We start from the raw sequence: 18688 nt of genomic DNA, 5'->3' as shown, positions 1-18688 counted from the left end.
CTTAGTATAAACGTTTTGGTCCATTTTTATTTTGTTATTAGGTTGTATGATGAAAAAAAATGCATCTAAAATAATTCAAGATGGCGGAACCAAGATGGCGGATTTCGCTAGTGTAACTTGATATGAATATAATTTTTATGACGTCATTTTGACGCCGTTCCTGTTGCCATCTACAAATTACGTCTTTGGATATATCATGATTTATCATACATAATTTCTATTTAAGTTTTATCGTGTAGCTTTGAATTATATGGAAATACCCAATTTGTTGGATTTCGTCAATAAAATCACAATAAATGACGTCATAATACGTCGCAACGTCATCAATATTTACGTTTATTGAAAAAAATTGTTTTTTTTCACGTCATTTCAAAGTCATATTTTGTAACAATGATCATAATAACCCTTATCATACATGTTACTAGATGACAAGTATCGAAGAATAGGGAATGTGAGTGGAGATTTTGCTGGGGTCAGTTTTGACCCCACTGGACCATGCGTAAACTTTCTAGGATAACTTAATCAACAATGAGCCAATCTTGGTAAAAGCTTGTGAGAAGTTATAAAACATATATACAAACAAACTCATAGAAGGAATTTTGTTTTCGACTCGTAATATCGAAATGGCACATGTTGATATACGCCTGGGGTCAGTTTTGACCCCATACGGTGGTTTGAGGGTTAAGTGCAGTCATTGAAGTCACTGTAACAACAGTTACAGTATGTACAGATGTAAGCTTAAGGCCTCTTCAATATTCAAACTAGCTGATATGCACAGTCAATGTGGTATTTGGCGCATTTTGTTATTGAACACATGTATACGGATATCCCAACATTTTGCTTGGATATCTATGTGCTTACCACAAGCTACATGCCACTTGAGTGAGCACAACTCCTCTGTCCATTTAGTTAGTTCAAATCTTACTGCAGAAATAAATTATCATGCCCCCCTGGTCTGTATAGAGGTTGTGCAGGTCCAATGTTACAAACTTACAGGTGCCTCATAAAGGGACATATCTGTGGGCAGAACCCTCAACATTATCATAGCAAAACATACCTTGTAGTTAACCTTGACTTGGCTTCAGTAAAAGTTGTTTCAGTTATGTCTTTGTTGAGTTGTATGTGTTTGTTTCCCTTACTGATGAGTTACATTCATGTAATTATAATACTTGGACATTACAGCAAATACCATGATCATGCAATGCCTTTTTTGGGGGACTGTTGTCAATCTATTCCACATATGTAGCTTCACTTGACAAGACACAAAAATGAAAAACATGATTATACACTTCAGGTGAGATTTTTAATAGGCAGCAATGCTTTACGGACTTTGTTCTGTAGCAGCATTTTCTATTGGCAGATGGCATTACCTCCTAAATGCATTATCAGGTCAAAAGAAATCATTGTATTTTGTATGAAGGTTCATCCTGTTGGCTATTCCCTGATAATTCACAATATGATGACGTGGTTGTTTTTTTTCATGGACACCAAGCCATAAGTTGCTTGAGGCTACCACACATTCAAAATGAATGCTAATACGATGGCTTTTTATAACCTTAGGGTCTTGTGGACAAGACTGAATTGTCTGCCATCCCAAACTCACACAAAAGCTGACACATCCAGATACACATCAAAACAAAGAGATTCCCAGCATAGTGTTAAGTATAAATTAGTACAGAGTACTTAATTCCATATGTTAGCAAAATGATACCTACCCTCAGTGTAAAAGTTATCTATTAAAATGTTGTTAGAAATACTGTAACTTGGAAATATTATGGCACTGTGCATGACGTAGGAAGGAAGAGATAAGAAAAAAAAGGAATCAATTCCCTAGCTCATTTTGCTGGAAATGGACAAATCTATTTTCTCAACAACTGCCAATCTCCCTTGTCCAAAAATGACAGGAAATGGTAACAGTAAAAAAATGCAACAGCAAGAACAAAACACAAGCCATGAAAATCTCCAAGACAACCATATGATTGTTGTTATCCCACAACCAACAATACACACATCACTCCATTTAATGTAAACAATAAAATTAAAGCAGCAACATGCTTTCCAAAGCAGCATATTTTAAGGTCTAACACAGAGTTAAGAGTGTATGTGCAGATGAGAGCATTCTTCAACATGTTGATTTGTTTGTATGGTTGCATATGTTGGACTTCTCAATACAAAAATATCCTGAGTCAAGTGCTCTATGATGCCTGATATGTACAATCTTGTAGTGCATCTGCTTTACATTGGTATATTCTCTCAACTCACACCTGTGTAGCTACAGTTTGACTCTGATTTAAGTTTGAGTTCAAGGTCATCATTCTCCCCTCCATCATCTGGTGCCGGATGCTGCTGTCAGGAGACCGTGCGATGCTGCCAACCGGAGGGAGAGGGGGAGACTTGCTCTCAGCGATGTCGAAGCTCGGCGAGCCTGTCTGCGGGAGGGGGTAGAACGCCTGGACTGTGGCCGTTCTTTGTTTCAGCTGTGCAACGCGAACACGAGCTTCCATGAGTCTGTTGTTGGCATCCTGTAACATTTTAGAGTCCATGACACTGCGCTCCGTGGACACCTCAGCCTGCCTCATCAGCTGTCTGTGCTCCAGGTATCTCCGAACAAGCTCTTTCTGCTCCTGCGACTGCTCACGGGTTTGTCGGTACTTGTCTTTCCTCTCACCGGAGTCATCTTCCTTCCGCGTTTGGCGATCGTGACGCAACAGGGCGTTTGAGACAGAGGTATGTTGGCTGCTAAAGTCTGCCATGAAGGCCAAGTCTGCAAACCGTGCTTTTGTCCTCTCAAATGCCTTCCCCCTTGTCTCGTAACGCTTCTCTATGTAGTTGATGTTTTTGAGTTCGTGCTTTTCCAGTGCTTCTGACACCTCCACACCGTCTTTTTCCCTTTTCCTCAGTGCATTGTTCCTTTTCTGGTGCATGAAACCTTGAACACGATTTTTCGCCTGCTCTCTTTGGTCCTTTATTGCCATAACCTGCTCCATTTTTTCTGCGATCTGCGCTGCCCGTTTCCTGTCCTTGTATGCTTGCTGGACAGCTTTGAAACATGTCATGCCCATGGTTCCTTGAGCCTTTGAAAACATTCTCTGGTCCAAAGTGACCACCTGTTTGGGGGGGATTTTCGGCTGTGGCTGACTGGCCAGGTATTCCCTGTGCACCCTCTCTGCGGAACGAATGTCATCTGCCCCCTCCCTCTTTGCAATCAGCATTTCCTGAACAGCATCTGCCGCATGCAGCATGGGTTTCAGCCCGGACAGGCGGAACTGGACCTGGACCTCGCTCTCCTCCACTGGGGTCTCCACGACTGGTTTCTGGTCTAAGTCTCGCTGCGGACCCAGCAGCTGCTGCACGGTTTTGTACACCTTTCTCTGCTTCTTCTGCTCCGACTTAGCTCGTCTGTCTCGCCCCGACCGCTGTCCTTCAGACGACGGGCCCAAGCTGGACGGACCGCTCTCCAGCCTCTTGACAATCTCGATGGTGATGGCTTCATTTGCATCCAGAGTCTGCAGCATGCCTTCCTGCAGCTTGTTGAGGTTGATGTGCAGGTTGCGACGAGGGAAGGAGCCATCACCGGTGGGCGTGGCAGCGGGCGTGATGGGGGTGGTGACTGGGGGAGGCAGGCCTTTCTGCGGAGAAAACTCTTCTCTGTCCTGTGTGGATAAAGAAAGGTAAAACTCTTCAGTATGTGTTTTCTATTTTGTAATACTATGTGTATTGTGTATGGTTGTTGTTTCCTATTCACAAAGAAGTCTAAGTGGGTCCTAGCACCAAACAAAACATAATCATTGGCACACTAACAGTAACTGTTTTGAACATCAACAGTGCTTATGATCATGATCCACATTGTTTAATTGAAAAACAAATGGCAGAAACACTAAATTGGGTAGAATTTGAATAGAAGATGTTATACAGATACTGTAAGTATCTACTATTCAAGTGGTTCTTACCATAGCTGACAGTATCATCATGTCGGCCTCCTTCCCCTCCAGTGCAGCCTGTTTCTCCGACACCACGCTAGGGGAGTGCGGGCGTGAGCCAGGGCGCCGGTTCCGCATGTACGTGTCATAGTCCAGACCCACGTTAGAGGTGGTGGAGGCCGCTGTCTGCGGTGGCACGGGGGACGTAGGGGGCGGCGGGGTAGCCTCTTTTGCAGCCTCGGGCTTCTTAGGACTAGGACTGATGGTGGATAAAAAAGAACAGCGGGATGAATATTACACCAAATTTGGTATTGAATAAGGGATCAGACAGCATTGAAACGGTTCATGAATGACTCCACCACATCAGTTTTTGTTGAGCTGTTTACTAAGATTTCAGGCTTTTAGATTTACCTTTTTAACATGGAGTGCATTCTACTACAATGCATATAGATTCAGGCATTGCACTACCTTCTCCTATATTCAATTTTATTGAAACAATTACAACAAGATGTTTAAATCGTAGGAAAAAAATGCAACTGACCTTCGCTGCTGTCCTCTCATGCCAGCGACCCTCAGTCTCCCCAGGTGACCTCTGACCCAGCGCTGGATCACCAGTACGGGGGAACAATGTGCCAGCAGCACGTTTATCGCCTGCAGAAGGTCGATCACATCCTCCAACTCCTCCTCCAAGGTTGCGTCTCTCCTCGTGTTCGGGCCCACGTTGATGAACAGCGAGGGATGTAATGTCGAGAACCTTCCGCCGAAGTTGGAATCCTCGATAATCTCCTCATCAGAGATGAGATAGTTATCCAGCACCTTTGGTCAAAATGAATTATAACATTATTCAATGCATCAACGTGTATTTTCTTCTCAGATCAATCAAATGACAGCTCACACTGAAAGCAGTTAAAAAGTGCTAATCTTTACCCAAGACATATTTTATCCTAGAACACTGATAGCAGAAAGCTACACTTTGAACGTTTGTTGAATGGAAGCTGCCAGAGGCCCAGCATATTCTCTTTTTTTTCTATACCAGGATTTGCCCAACTGAAGGTCATGACAATAAATACAGTCATCTAATTCTCAAAGAAACAAAAAAGTCACCTTGAGTGACCAGATGGTGTTGACGACGTGGTGTCGGTAGCTGGCGCGGAGGCTGAGGGGCGTGTCGTACATGGTGAGAGCCACTAGGTGGGGACAGCTGCCCAGGTTGTGCAGACAGTCCAGCCGGCCGATGGGGTTGTCGTGGAGAAACAGGACTTTGAGCCGCTCCATCCCCTCCCAGAACTGGGCAGACGGCAGCACGGACACCTGGACGGAGCAACAAACTTTGTTAAAACTGCAGTTTTGTCATGGATAATGTCTACTATGTACTACTACATCTATGATTAGATAATTGTAAGGAGTGAGACAAAAAAAAAAGAAAGAAGAAATTAGTTAAAATGGCTAAGACATCTACTGTGATGTCATGAAAGGGACATTACATTGGTGTAAACTGTTACCGATACTAATGTTTCCATAACTCTAAGTGTTTTATGTTTTTCTTAACTTCTTAACGTGCCAGTAGTTCTATCAGTAGAAACAACTACATTAGCAAAGCAAGCTTCAAAGCTAAGGAAAGCTTTTGACAATGAACGGTGTTAGTTTTGGAAGCACTGTTTTCTTTTGTACATTTGTGTATGTGCTGAGGGCCCAGGCAAGCAAAAATCTTTTTAAAGGGAAAGGCATGGTATACCTTATATATTTTGAAAATGGCATTACCCTACTACATGTACAACACGGGACTAGCTCACAATTTGCATGGTAACTTGACTTAATCTTAGATATAGGTGCTACCACCATGCAAACTTTGGCACTGATTTACTTGTTGTTAGCATAGCACAGAAACAACATGGGGGTCCCCGACAGCCTGACATTAAAGACTCATTTATCTACATCTAAAGCTGTAAGGTATGCATCTAAGCTCCTTGTCAATATTGATTTAAATCCTCGGTACTTCTCTTTATTTGTTGCTGCAGAACAGGGCTTATGGGACAGAACACCACAAAGCCAGTGGTTGAAGCCCTTTGAGCTTGTTTCTTAGCAAAAGGATAAATGTATTGTGCAGAGCTTTGACATTGACTTCATTATGGGACAACAAGGTTTGAGGCCTGTATGTGCATTAGATTTCAGCTTAGTTGATAGAAAAACTGCTGAAACTTGAGTTTTCCTTAAACCAAATCTCTGTATTTCTTAACCCAACCAAACAAGTATTCTTAAAAATTAGGAGAGGAAGGATCCTTCAACATAGATTTGCCCATCCTACAAAACATCTGTGAACATTTCAAATCAGCTTAACACTAAATGTCCAACTTCCATATGTTGTTCAGAAGTTTTTATATTATGAGTAACGACCACCGTCCCCACCTGGTTGCTACGGAGATCAAGCTTGATGAGCATGGTGCAGGCGGCCAGGGCGTCGAACCGTGTGATGTAGTTGTTACTGAGGATGCAGACCTGCAGCCGCGTGCAGGACTGAATGTACCCGATGTTCCGCAGGTGCGCCTGCGACATGTGCACGATCTGGATATCATAGATCTTCTGGGGGTCTGTGGAATGATAGAAAAAAATCCTCCCTTGAAACTAAACTTAAAGGTAATTGCCACTCAACCATTCACACATTATGATTGATAGATTTAAGTGCTGCATTACAGGAAACATTGGATAAAGAGACATCAACAAACTTTTTAAGAAATAATTGTTCACAGTTAGTCTTGACAGCAGTTTGTACCAAAGTTATTGGTCATGTCTGCCAGCAGACACAAACATTTTTTTAAAGCTGCTCTGTTACTAAGTTGGAATACTGATTCAATGTCCACTGTATCTACTATTTTGTTTTGAACTTTTGATTTGATTTTTTTCTGGTAGAACCCAGCTACTGACATATTCAAATCCCCTACTCAGTACAAAGCAGTAGCCCAACCTTGATCTTTAACCTTGGATGCATGAATAGCTCTATCAAAATAAACAAGTTTTTGTGGCTCACCTTCTTTTTTCTGAGCCTGTGACTTTCCGAGGCACTGCTCCAACACAAACGATTTACTTGGAGACAGGAGGTAGCCTCGCTCCTCTGCTGTGCGTATGACATCGTTTTCTCGTAATCGATCAAAGCGTGAGCGCGACAGCAGTGACTTTGGTGTGTCTGCTGTGCGCCCTCTCACCCAGTCGGGAATACTCAACATGGTTGGGTGTATGCTCTCACCAACGCATTCTGAAACAGAAATGGATTTTTGTTGATTATAAGCTCAAAAGCAGATAATTTCTTCTTGTCATGGTGTACACAAGCCAGATTGCAGACACAAGACCCAAAACTGGTCAGCAAGAAACAAACAGTTCCTGACTGTAGACCTGATAGTGTGTCCGAGAATCAGTACCTAGAGAGTTAAACATACTTGATGAGAACAGTGTTACATCTCCTTCCATATGGTCCAAAAGTACCAGAAACAAAGTGCTTAAGTGCCGACATCACCTTTGCACACGTGTGTTACCACTGTTGGCTTCTTCCTGAAGACTGGTGCCATTTTTTACCCTCAGTCCTGCTCATACAGGCACTCAACTAAACATCTGTCACAAGCTACTGCTGTGCCGCACAAAAGGAAGTGTCCAACAACGGTAGTTCACAGCAACCAGCTACAGTCAACTTAAATGTTGTTTGTACACAAAACAATGCCTCACATTAGTGTATTTGTAAAGAAAACAAAACAATTGTGGCCCAGACTGGGGAGTTTGGTTTCCGATTCTGTGTTATCAGAAACAGGAGAAAAGAGCTACAGCCTAAGTCAACATCACGGATGCCGTTCCACCACTGCCCTGGAAACCTGACAGATGAATCTGGCATCAGTCTCAGCGTGTGTGAATTGTGTGTGTACAACTGTGAAAAACAAACTCATTTATTCTAATGCCTGTTGTCGGCACCTTGTTGAAGCTGTTTGCACAGTGTTGGGCTTCTGAGCATTGTGAACACTGTAATGTGATTTAACTTGTAATTACAAGGCAGAATAGCATTACTCACTCCAAGTTATAAGGCAGTAATTGTATGTTTCCAAACAGGAAGGATTGAAGCACTGAAATGATAGTAGCTATGGAACCTGAGATAATGAGACGTAACGTTGTTGTCTTCAAGTTTTTAAACACAGTCTTTCATTTCAGCTAAGGAGGTTAAAGAGTTAAGCCTCCTGTTTGCCCACAGTAGAAAAGTAACACTCGCTATCAGATACCTGTGCTAGCTTTAAACTGCTTCTGCCATAATTTTTCATCTCAAGAAAGTTAACTCGTAATTTAATATAATAATAATTCTTGATTGATGTTTGGTAGAAAAACGACAGGTGATTTTCGCACACACAAAAAAAGAAAGCTTGAGAACGACAGAAAGTGATACCACTCTGTTAGCAATACTAACTTAGTAACTAGTGCCAAATCAAGTAGCCAAGGAATGAAATTACAATCTAGCCTGTCGGTATCAGACAAAGAACGTCGATGTATTTCTAACATCTTTGTCAAAGTCTATGCGGTCTTAAGACAGAGGAAAAAAAAGAACGGGCAACGAGACACAACAGGCAACTTGTAGAAGTAGAAAAGATCCTTGTTAATTTGAAGTGATCTATCCATTTAAAGTAGAGAAGCACTATGCTGTTTCAGGGGAAACTCAAAGCACATTTCTTTTTGAAGTTTGTATATGCATGTAAATATGACGTTATGTGAATGACCTCTACGTCCTACAGGTACGCATAATTTACTAAAGCTACATCTACAACCTTCTTTCATTCCCTAACAACCTGATGTTTTTCTAGGGCTCTTTGGCGTTGTTCCCCATGCTTTATACTGCAGATTATAATGCAGTCATACGCGTTATTTGAAGAATCTAGAGTTTTTAGAAAACACACAGGGGTACACATATATTGTCGATCGACTACCGCTGGAATGCGGTCGATCGTGGCCGGTGTTATGGTTCGACGATCTCAAAACTCTGAACAGAGGTTAAAAAACACAGACGATGACCATGAAAGGAAAATATAACATTAGTACAGCATCTCTCGCCTTCACCGTTGGATTCTACGTACCTGAAATTTCGACCTGCGTCAGAAAACTGTGCTTTTATGGATGATCTTGTTGCAGAATGTTCAGACGATCAAGCGCCGCCATCTTTGATTACATGGTTACCTAGCGACTTGCACCGCATCAGAACCATAAACACTTAAAGTTTTTGTGACACCAGTCGTATAAAACAGTTAAGTTTTATCGGTTATAAAGTAACGCTATCGCAACCATATTTTATCAAACAACAACATCTATTCTTGTACCATCGGATATTTTCAAACAATGCAACTTTCTTCGCAACGGATATAATATTAGTTTAGTACGTTGCGATGCGCTGTGACTCTCTATCCTCGTGCCATCTCGTGCTACCAAATCTCGCGAGAACAAGTCGAGAAATGGCAGTCTGCTTTGAAATGGCAGTCTGCTTTGAAAAAATAGGTTCGCTTGGTTCTGAACGCATTGCATCAATATTTAGCACCCAGGGAAAGTAAACGCTCTTTGACTAAATGGCTACTTTCTGGAGGGCTTTCCCTTGCAATAAAGCAGAGCTGGATCTGGGTCTGACACTCGCATGTGGCCAGTCTTTCAGGTAAACACAAGTGGGGAGGGGGGCGGTGTAAATGTGGTTACACCCCCATAGTTGGTCATCAAAATATCATACAATCAAATTATGTGCCTCCTGCATGTCCATCTAACCCAATATTCTGTCGATGCATGAACAATGGCAAAAGTACTACTGCAGCACCTTTTGTACGGAGACTTATTTGGCTTATCTCATTTTAGACTGACCACTACTCTACTCTACTCTACTACAGATTGGCAAAGAAAGCTGCAAAGAAATCTTTCTAGTTTGAGCAAGGACGTCCTTGGTTTGGGCAAAGATAATATAATATACTTTCTTGGTTAAGAAGAGGGTAGTGCTGTAAATGTAATGGTGGGGTTCAAGTGCCACGAACTGACTAGTCTAACGGGTCCAGACTTTTTAGCCTAGTGGTTAAGGTCCTTGCGCTGGCGGGCCCGGGAGCCAGGAGACTGTTTTACGCGCCTTCTAACACGTTAGAAGAAGTTTTGAAATAGTCATAGCTCTTAGCTTATACTTTTTTTTCATTTTCACCTTTGAATTAAAAGTTTGATATAGTTCTCTCTTTCATGAGTGCATGTTCACTTAGTACAACGAAGTGAGTTACAAATAAGTGTAACTTAGTTATTGAACTGACTGTTTTGCTGTTTTCAGATGGGCGATGGTACCAGGTGCCATTAGCGGGGTGCTGGCAGGACGGGTCTGGAGACTGTCTCAAACAGACACACACATCCGCTATCAGGTCATCGGACGTGTAGGAGACAAACCCACGCCTTCCCGCCCTGGGAGGAGGAACCAGAAGAGGAAAAGTAATACTCCGCTTGAGCCCAACAATGAGACAGTTCAGAAGAAAATCAAATCAGAAAAAAATGTAGATACAAAAAAACAGACCGAGATGATGACACAAGCTATCACTTCAAACACAGAAGGGACTAAGATTAGTAAGATAAAGACAGAAGATACAGAAGAGGTTACTCTGAAGACAGAAGCAGGTTTAACGGAGGATGATATCTGCGTCTCTATCTTACGAGACTATTTCCAGCTGGATGTCAAGCTAACAGATCTGTATGAACAGTGGTGTAAGGATGATCCACACTTCAAACAAGTGTCACCCAACTTCACAGGTATGTGTTTTCTGAACCTGATGTAACAGGTTTACTGCACCCAGATACAGATATAATGTGTTGTTTCAAATGCAACTAAGAGTAAGACCTTGTCTTCTCCTGTCATAAAAATTAAATAAACAGCGCTTTTTGTTTCTTATTTCCCCCATGACTTGTCCTTCTATTCCAGGTATCCGCATGTTGAGACAGGACCCGGTGGAAAACCTCTTCTCCTTCATCTGTTCCTCCAACAACCACATCTCTCGGATCAGCGGCATGGTGGAGCGACTGTGTGAAGCGTACAGCACGCAGCAGTATGAGCTGTACGGGGTGACGTACTACGCCTTTCCCACTGTGTCAGCCCTGGCAGGAAGAGGGGTGGAGGAAAGACTGCGGAAACTGGGCTTTGGTTACAGGTAGGTATAACAAGTACTTGGGTTCAGACCTTACAACTTCTCATCAGCTTTTGAGAATTGTTTTAGAGAACATCGGGACTGTAAGGATTCATAGCTTTCCAGACATTGGTAAAATGTTAGAACTGTCAGTTGCGTTATTAGCAGTATTCATCAAGACTTGAAGACCTTTTTGGCAACTTTATATGATACAGCACGGATGTATTCAGAGTTTTAGATTACTGTCAGTGGTGGTATTTTCCATAACTTACCACATTGCTGTCTGAAATTCTGAAATAGCTTTTTTCAAACCATGTTGTCTTGTTTATTCCTGGCTGGTATTACATTTTGTGTCCTCCATGCGGGTATGCTTTTCTTCCTAGACATTTTGCCACATACTATTTACTTCTTCCAGAGCGCGGTACATCTCTGAGACAGCCCAGTACATTATGAAGCAGGGAGGTGAGAGTTGGCTGTACAACCTCAGGACACTGCCGTATGAAGAGGCTAAAGCTGAACTCATGAAGCTCAGTGGGGTTGGAGCAAAGGTGTGGAAAATGTTTCGTATAACTTTACTTCCTAGAAAATTAAGACAAGAATGTGCTTTCTCAAAAAGTTGCTTTTTTTAAATCTTTGGAGGTACGTTGTTATTGTTACATGCTCGAGGAGAGTAACATCTTTATTAGCCATCTTTACTGCATTGAGGTCTTTACTACAAAAGAAGGGGAACACCTTAGCCCTAAAAGCCCAAACCTATCAGTTTCTTCTACAGAATTGGTGTGTTACATCATGTGATTCTTTACAAGACAGGTTATATGTCTTCCATAATTCTTTTTCTTCAGGTGGCAGACTGTGTGTGCCTGATGTCCCTGGATAAGACAGGAGCCATCCCAGTGGACACTCATGTCTGGCAGATAGTCCACAGGGACTACAAGCACAAACTGGGCACCACAAAAACACTCACCGACAAAACCTACAAGGAAATAGGTGGGGAGAAGAATTTTTCTTCTTTCAAACCCGGTAGTTCAGTCTATGCTGTTGTGTACTGTTTTACTTTATTGATAAAGTTATTACAGATATATTACAGATGGATGCATGGAATGGTATCTTTTTTTCAAGATTTATTTTAAAACAGAACTGTAATATACATTTTTAAAACCTATCAAACTAGAATTACCACAAGATACTTTTTTCTTATGGATATGCCTTTTCATGACTATCTGTGTTGACCTTTCAGGTGACTTCTTCAGACAGATATGGGGTCCTTATGCTGGCTGGGCACATTCAGTAAGTCTTGGTTCTGCTCCTGTTTGAACCTGGTTATAGATATGCTGAACAAACTCAAATATGGAACTTGCTACTCTCAGTCACATGTAGATATTAAAGCCAGTACATATATTGTTAGATTGAGATGTCATTTGTTTCACCTTTCCCAGGTTCTTTTTGCTGCTGATCTTCGCAAGTTTCAGGAGCGGAAGACTTCCCCAGAAAAAAAAGCAGTCGCAAAGGTAAGAGGTCAAAGGCATATGCATCTTTGAAATAGCATTTATCTGACCAGTGCATTTATGGTAGTAGAGCAAATTGTGCATGCAATATGCCCCATTTCTAAAATACAAATTTTTATAATATCTCCCTTTCCCTTTTACAGAAGTTAACAAAGAAGAAAAAGTCCAGGTGACAAAGATGTGACCGTACAGCATGACTACCTCCATGTTCAACCTTCCTCTATGACTTTGTAATAAAACGTATTCTCTCCAAGCTAAAGTTTTGTTGTGGTGTGTCAGAGAGCAGTTGGATATGATTATGACTGTTGAGTGTTGTTACTCTTGCTTGCTTGGGGTGTTGGGGGCTGTAAAAGATACATGTATCTAGCTGAATTTGTTGTCCTTACATTTAATTCAGCTGTCGATATACAATGTGTGGTAGAATAACATTTATACAGAAGCTATTTATGTGAATCATACAAAAGATAAGAACAGCTTAAAATATGACTATGGAGACAAGCAGTGTGTTTTCAAAACCTTTATTTTAAACTGTAGAAAAACGTGCAAAATTGAAAGAAAATATTTTGTTTTCTGACATGTAGTTTTAGGCTCCGTTTATGTCCTAAAAGCACAATGTTAAGTTTTTGTGGAGTCTAACATGCCATGTTTGCAATGGTACAACTACCAAAATCTACTGTAGATGGAATTAACTAATATTCCTCCCCTTCCTCTTCTCCCTCTCCCTCCATTGAGTCCATGCCAACCTGCAGAAAAATATAAAGGAGAAAAGCTTTATCATTGAGAAAGGCATATCTTAACACATTGGAGATGAAGCGCATGAAATAAAGTGCTGTTTAAAATCTATGAAAATCCTGCACAATCGGTTGAAATTGACCTTTGTTTTCAAACTCAAAGAGAATTTGGTCAGTATATAATTATAAATGTTTGAGTTTACCTCCTCATAGTCCTTCTCCAGGGCTGCCAGATCTTCCCGAGCCTCTGAGAACTCTCCCTCCTCCATCCCCTCACCAACATACCTGCAGAGCAAAGGATATCTGGGTTAGGAAGAACCTTCAGATGCGGTCATGAAATCAAAGCAATTGTTAATCGAAGAGATACCAGAACAAGTGCTGTTGAGTAAGTCATAGCATAGGTGTTCTTTTTAAAGTATGTTTTCCCTGGAGGAATAGAGGAAATGGTACTCTATATAAAACAAAACATTCAGGAGTCCTTACCAGTGCACGAAGGCGCGCTTGGCATACATCAGGTCAAACTTGTGGTCCAGACGGGCCCAGGCCTCAGCGATGGCGGTGGTGTTGCTCAACATGCACACGGCACGCTGCACCTTGGCCAGGTCTCCACCAGGCACCACGGTGGGAGGCTGGTAGTTGATTCCGACCTTGAAGCCGGTGGGGCACCAGTCCACGAACTGGATGGTGCGCTTGGTCTTGATGGTGGCGATGGCAGCGTTGACGTCCTTGGGTACTACGTCACCACGGTACAGCATGCAGCAGGCCATGTACTTGCCATGGCGGGGATCGCACTTCACCTGGGGAAGGTATGGTTTACTGAGGTGAGTGAGGGGAGTATAGGAGATTACCAATGTCTAGCTTGTGGTGACTTATGGTGGTTCAACCAAGAAAAAGAAAAATGACTTGTCCAGTCAAGCTTGAGACAGGAGGTGGTAAAATGCAAGCATGATCATTCCAATAAAGTGGACATTCCAATTAAGTCTCTGTAATATCAGTAACAATGTCTCTTTGTACTTGGGTGATTGGTTCTTCTTTGATTTATAAAACTATGGAACTGAAAAATGACGGTCAATGCTCAGGAAGCAAAACTTACCATCTGGTTGGCTGGTTCGAAGCAGGCGTTGGTGATCTCTGCCACAGACAGCTGCTCGTGGTAGGCCTTCTCAGCAGAGATGACGGGGGCATACGTCACCAGCGGGAAATGGATGCGCGGGTAGGGCACCAAGTTAGTCTGGAACTCGGTCAAGTCCACGTTCAGTGCGCCGTCAAACCGCAAGGAGGCGGTGATGGACGACACGATCTGGCCGATCAGACGGTTCAGGTTGGTGTATGTGGGGCGCTCGATGTCCAGGTTACGGCGGCAGATGTCGTAGATAGCCTCGTTGTCGACCATGAAGGCACAGTCGGAGTGCTCCAGGGTGGTGTGAGTGGTCAGGATGGAGTTGTAGGGCTCCACAACTGCCGTGGACACCTGAGGAATACAATGAACTCGGTAAGATTGCGTGTGACAACTGACTGATATAATCTGCAGTGCGCGCGACAGTCGCCATCTCACTAGTGACATGTTGTCAACACTTAGGTCTATCCAAAACAAACTATGAAGATTGAAGTAAAATCGAGATTGCTTGATCTAGAAAAAAGTTTGCTAAGCCTAGCGCCGCCAAAGTTTTATTTGCTTTCCGCAAACTCTGTTGCAAACCAGAATCCGAAGGGAAACCCACAATGGAAACGTGAAGCAATAGATAAAATGAGTCTCTGACCAAAATAGCATGTGAAAACCTGTGATAATCCAGCTTGAAGAATTAAATCCAACAAGTGTTAACGAACACCCACCTGTGGGGCCGGATAGACGGCGAACTCCAGTTTGGACTTCTTGCCGTAGTCGACTGACAAACGTTCCATCAGCAGGGAGGCGAACCCGGACCCGGTACCACCGCCGAAGCTGTGGAAGATCAGGAAGCCCTGCAGGCCCGTGCACTGGTCAGCCTGACCGGAAGGAAGAAATACAAACGCTTTAAAACAGAACGCTCTCATTTCCCATCACAAAAGAACATTCAACGCAAATGATGCTGATACCCAGTCAGCACCAAGGACAGCATCCAAAATCTCGTTTAGTTGACTATGACGGCTTTTATAAACGAAAAATACGGATCGTGTTCTTTCTCTATGTTGAAAACACCTACAAGTTTGCGGATGCGATCCAAGACCAGGTCGACGATCTCCTTGCCGATGGTGTAGTGGCCGCGGGCGTAGTTGTTGGCGGCATCCTCCTTACCGGTGATCAGCTGCTCCGGGTGGAACAGCTGGCGGTACGTCCCCGTGCGGACTTCATCTGAAGTGCAGATAGTGACAAAGATATTAGATTCATTCAGATTCTTGTAGGAAAAATCCTAGAGGCACTCATACTGTCCCGTATTTTCAACAACTAAATAGCATTCTTTCGTCTGAATAGGCATCTTCTAAGATTGTAAGATATGACGAAAATATCGCACCAGATTGTTGTTTTTTCTGTTTATAAAAACAAGTTAAAGTGACGGAAAAATTTTAGCAATGGCCAAAGCTACATTTCCGGTTTCAATCGTGAAATGAAAACGTCTGCTTTTTATTCTTTGAATTCATTTCCATGTCCAGAAGTTACATTGAGAAACGCCTTTCCGGGGAAATTAAGTAAAATCGTGCCCACAGACTCACATTGTATGTGTATCATTACAAGATAATCTGCATGTTCCCAGCTGAAGTGTGTTTAGACACAACAGCTGGCGGCGGCGGTTTAACGGTCCCCACGTTAAGTTGATAACCCGCGTGGGAGAGGCGACATGCCAACATGCACGCCGCGTGTGAACAAAGCTGGTCCGTTCGTTAATCGTACCGGTCACCTGGATGGAACACGAGCTGCACGGAGATTATAAATTCCGCGGGACGGAACTGATCCCAGCAACCCTCCGGGCCATGGCGAGATGGAGGTATAACAGCTGTGATTTTGTGTCGCAAGGGGCAACCTTGTTTATTTACTTTGCACATGCGCACTTCTGTTTTTGTTCGCATGAAGATTATACCAAAACAAAACAAAAGAAAGAACACAACAACACTTCCAGTAACGAAGTCTCTTCGTATCGTTATATTATGGTACTTCAGTTACAGATTGTAGATTGGTTGTTACAAAGGGCATTTCTATTGATGTTCGTTACACCTGTTTCTGTGATGTTATTGGCATCATATTTCAATTGAAGGGTGAAACCGTGCCTGCAAAGTTTCTCTCAACGCCAAGGATAAAGAGTAGCAATGTTTACCATGTAGTTGAAGTGTGGCACAGCTGTCACAACTCGCGAAAGAAAGTGTTATACATTGCATGTTAATTGTCCGCACGTTGCCTGGTATCCGTACGTTCTCAGCTATAGTACGCACCTAACGGAACTTGTTGTCACCATAGGGTGACCGTTAGGAACATACTAAGGCTGAAAACAGATGGTTACCAGGTAAGTCTACACGTGAGGCCAAGAGGCAAGAAATGAGACGACGCTTACCGACTACGGTGGGCTCCAGATCAACGAAGACAGCCCTGGGCACGTGCTTGCCGGCTCCAGTCTCGCTGAAGAACGTGTTGAAGGAGTCGTCGCCACCTCCGATGGTTTTGTCACTGGACGACAATAGAAAATATACATTAAGGACGGTAAAGACTGAATACTACAGTTGCCTTAAACTTTTCTTTAGTGATTTATTTCCAATGCGACCACCCAAGTTTGTATATTTTCAAATGTCAATCTGTACAAAACGTATCAGAGAAGCTTCAAGAATCGTCCGTACCTGGGCATCTGGCCATCCGGCTGGATCCCGTGCTCCAGGCAGTACAGCTCCCAACAGGCATTGCCGATCTGAACACCGGCCTGGCCGACATGGATTGAGATACACTCACGCTGGAAGAGGAAGAAAGAAAACTTTTAATTAGATAAAACGTCCCTGTCCCGTGCGTTCTGGTAAGATTTCTCTGGCCTTTAACAACAATTTCCCCGCTAATTGTTGCCCTGAATAAGGATGGGAAAGAATTTCTGACCGAAGCGTAACAAGGAAACACGTACACGCACCACAAAGGAAAATTTACACTCAACGTTAGGGGTCACTATTGTCCCTGTTTCTCAGGCCTCTTAGGACAAGCGTTCCCTGGCTAATTGTTGAGATGGCTTGGTGTGGGAAGGAATCACAGGCTAAAACTTAACGACGGGACAAACAAAAGTACTAGTGCCACAACATCAAGACCTCGAAAGCTAAAATGCAGAGGTAACGTATTACTATCAATAGAGAGATGTTTTAACACATGCTGTTAATACAGATAAAGCTACGGGACTGTTAAAGTACCCACTGAGCTAAGACAAGAATACGTTACGTACGAGTTGAGATTCGCGCACTTCTATAGATGAGACTTGGTTGAGCTGGAGTACGACCATTCTGACAGACAGAAGACTAGTATTTGTCACAACAGACAGATGGCACACACACCTATTCAAGATTGATTCTGTTTATCGTTATTTGTGTCGTCCCAGGATCCAAGATAGAGGAATGAGGAAGTTGGGGATGATTGGTAGTAATTTGGGGCCAGTTTGTGAGAACATCTTAAAACAGATGTTAGAAATTCGCAATGATAAAAGAACTGTGGTTCAAGACAATGGTTGTCAGGTGGAATCACGACGGGCGCAATTATCTAGACTTTTTACCGGCGAAATATTCTAAAAACAAACTTATTACACAGAGTAAATTGTACTCACCATTGTTCTCGACTGTCTAGGGGACTAGAGAGGAAAACAGAGGAAATAAAACGGAAAATGAACGAAAAATGAAAGGAACGGTTGAACTTAGATGTTTAACGGATCTGTGTCAACTGAGAAATGAAGTGCGTCGTTGGAAACCGGCATCGAATAAGTACGTTAGGAACACGTAACAACACTCGGTTGTCGCCATGGTGACGGCATAAAGACCGCGACCAATCGGTGCGTTCGACGCGTTCCAGTTTTGTGACGTCTCATAACAATTATGTTTTACGGGTCTCGGCTGTTGAGTTTACCCCACGGGGCGTCACTATGTACTGACCGCACGTTGCTATGGCCCTTGGCCACCACACTTGACCGCTGTAGCTCCGTCACAGATACACTTGACTGCTGCGGCTCTGTCGTAGAAAGCAAGACATCGAGGAAGCTTTAGTTTCCTTTAGAAAAGATGGAAGGAGTCAACATAATGGTAACGTTAGGTATTGGTACCATTGTTGTTGATTTGTGACATGTTTACAAGACTGTGCTAGTCACGCGTAACGTTGTTTTGTCTTCGTTGTGTAGTCATGGTGAATGCGCAAGTCACATTCAGTACACTTAGAGAGTGTAACCGTTAGTCTT

General features: G+C 42.8%; 3 protein-coding genes across 4 annotated transcripts; 1 reads left to right on the top strand and 2 right to left on the bottom strand.

The window, feature by feature from the left end:
• Positions 1 to 1281: 1281 nt before the first annotated feature.
• Positions 1282 to 9133, bottom strand: LOC136441331 (leucine-rich repeat and IQ domain-containing protein 3-like). 2 transcript variants are annotated; one of them, XM_066437568.1, is made up of 7 exons: positions 9020 to 9133; positions 6946 to 7170; positions 6327 to 6508; positions 5025 to 5231; positions 4462 to 4736; positions 3951 to 4179; positions 1282 to 3653 (listed from the first exon to the last, which is right to left on the bottom strand). In XM_066437568.1, the coding sequence occupies exons 2-7, from the start codon at positions 7139 to 7141 to the stop codon at positions 2259 to 2261; spliced, it is 2484 nt and encodes an 827-aa protein (XP_066293665.1). In that variant the 5' UTR covers positions 7142 to 7170; positions 9020 to 9133; the 3' UTR covers positions 1282 to 2258. The 2 variants fall into 2 exon arrangements, with proteins under 2 accessions (XP_066293665.1, XP_066293664.1); XM_066437567.1 differs by lacking the exon at positions 9020 to 9133 and adding an exon at positions 7429 to 7705.
• A 279-nt stretch (positions 9134 to 9412) lies between these two features.
• Positions 9413 to 12835, top strand: LOC136442586 (N-glycosylase/DNA lyase-like). The gene is made up of 8 exons (XM_066439527.1): positions 9413 to 9585; positions 10231 to 10700; positions 10870 to 11095; positions 11487 to 11619; positions 11914 to 12058; positions 12309 to 12358; positions 12508 to 12579; positions 12720 to 12835. Exons 1-8 carry the CDS (start codon positions 9503 to 9505, stop codon positions 12747 to 12749), a joined length of 1209 nt encoding a protein of 402 aa, XP_066295624.1. The 5' UTR covers positions 9413 to 9502; the 3' UTR covers positions 12750 to 12835.
• A 243-nt stretch (positions 12836 to 13078) lies between these two features.
• On the bottom strand, positions 13079 to 18222 carry LOC136442585 (tubulin alpha-1A chain-like). The gene is made up of 9 exons (XM_066439526.1): positions 18068 to 18222; positions 17112 to 17221; positions 16832 to 16944; positions 15491 to 15639; positions 15141 to 15293; positions 14401 to 14778; positions 13791 to 14104; positions 13511 to 13592; positions 13079 to 13319 (listed from the first exon to the last, which is right to left on the bottom strand). Exons 1-9 carry the CDS (start codon positions 18068 to 18070, stop codon positions 13266 to 13268), a joined length of 1356 nt encoding a protein of 451 aa, XP_066295623.1. The 5' UTR covers positions 18071 to 18222; the 3' UTR covers positions 13079 to 13265.
• Between the last annotated feature and the right edge of the window lie 466 nt (positions 18223 to 18688).

This window comes from Branchiostoma lanceolatum, chromosome 9 (assembly GCF_035083965.1).
Source record: "Branchiostoma lanceolatum isolate klBraLanc5 chromosome 9, klBraLanc5.hap2, whole genome shotgun sequence".
Lineage (NCBI taxonomy): Eukaryota > Metazoa > Chordata > Leptocardii > Amphioxiformes > Branchiostomatidae > Branchiostoma > Branchiostoma lanceolatum.
The sequence above is the reverse complement of the archived record's forward strand: the minus strand, read 5'-3'. Positions and strand labels throughout refer to the sequence as shown.

What these genes read in the sequence shown, in the direction of transcription:
- LOC136441331 (XM_066437567.1), bottom strand. Translation starts at nt 7,480, where the DNA reads ATGGCACCAGTCTTCAGGAAGAAGCCAACAGTGGTAACACACGTGTGC. An exon ending in TTGATCTCCGTAGCAACCAG is followed by an intron (nt 5,232 to 6,326) that starts GTGGGGACGGTG and finishes TGCTCCGTCCAG; the next exon opens with GTGTCCGTGCTGCCGTCTGC. An exon ending in TGATGATACTGTCAGCTATG is followed by an intron (nt 3,654 to 3,950) that starts GTAAGAACCACT and finishes TTATCCACACAG; the next exon opens with GACAGAGAAGAGTTTTCTCC.
- LOC136442586 (XM_066439527.1), top strand. Translation starts at nt 9,503, where the DNA reads ATGGCTACTTTCTGGAGGGCTTTCCCTTGCAATAAAGCAGAGCTGGAT. An exon ending in TCAGTGGGGTTGGAGCAAAG is followed by an intron (nt 11,620 to 11,913) that starts GTGTGGAAAATG and finishes CTTTTTCTTCAG; the next exon opens with GTGGCAGACTGTGTGTGCCT. An exon ending in ATGCTGGCTGGGCACATTCA is followed by an intron (nt 12,359 to 12,507) that starts GTAAGTCTTGGT and finishes CACCTTTCCCAG; the next exon opens with GTTCTTTTTGCTGCTGATCT.
- LOC136442585 (XM_066439526.1), bottom strand. An exon ending in CCGGATGGCCAGATGCCCAG is followed by an intron (nt 16,945 to 17,111) that starts GTACGGACGATT and finishes ATTGTCGTCCAG; the next exon opens with TGACAAAACCATCGGAGGTG. An exon ending in TCGAACCAGCCAACCAGATG is followed by an intron (nt 14,105 to 14,400) that starts GTAAGTTTTGCT and finishes TACCTTCCCCAG; the next exon opens with GTGAAGTGCGATCCCCGCCA.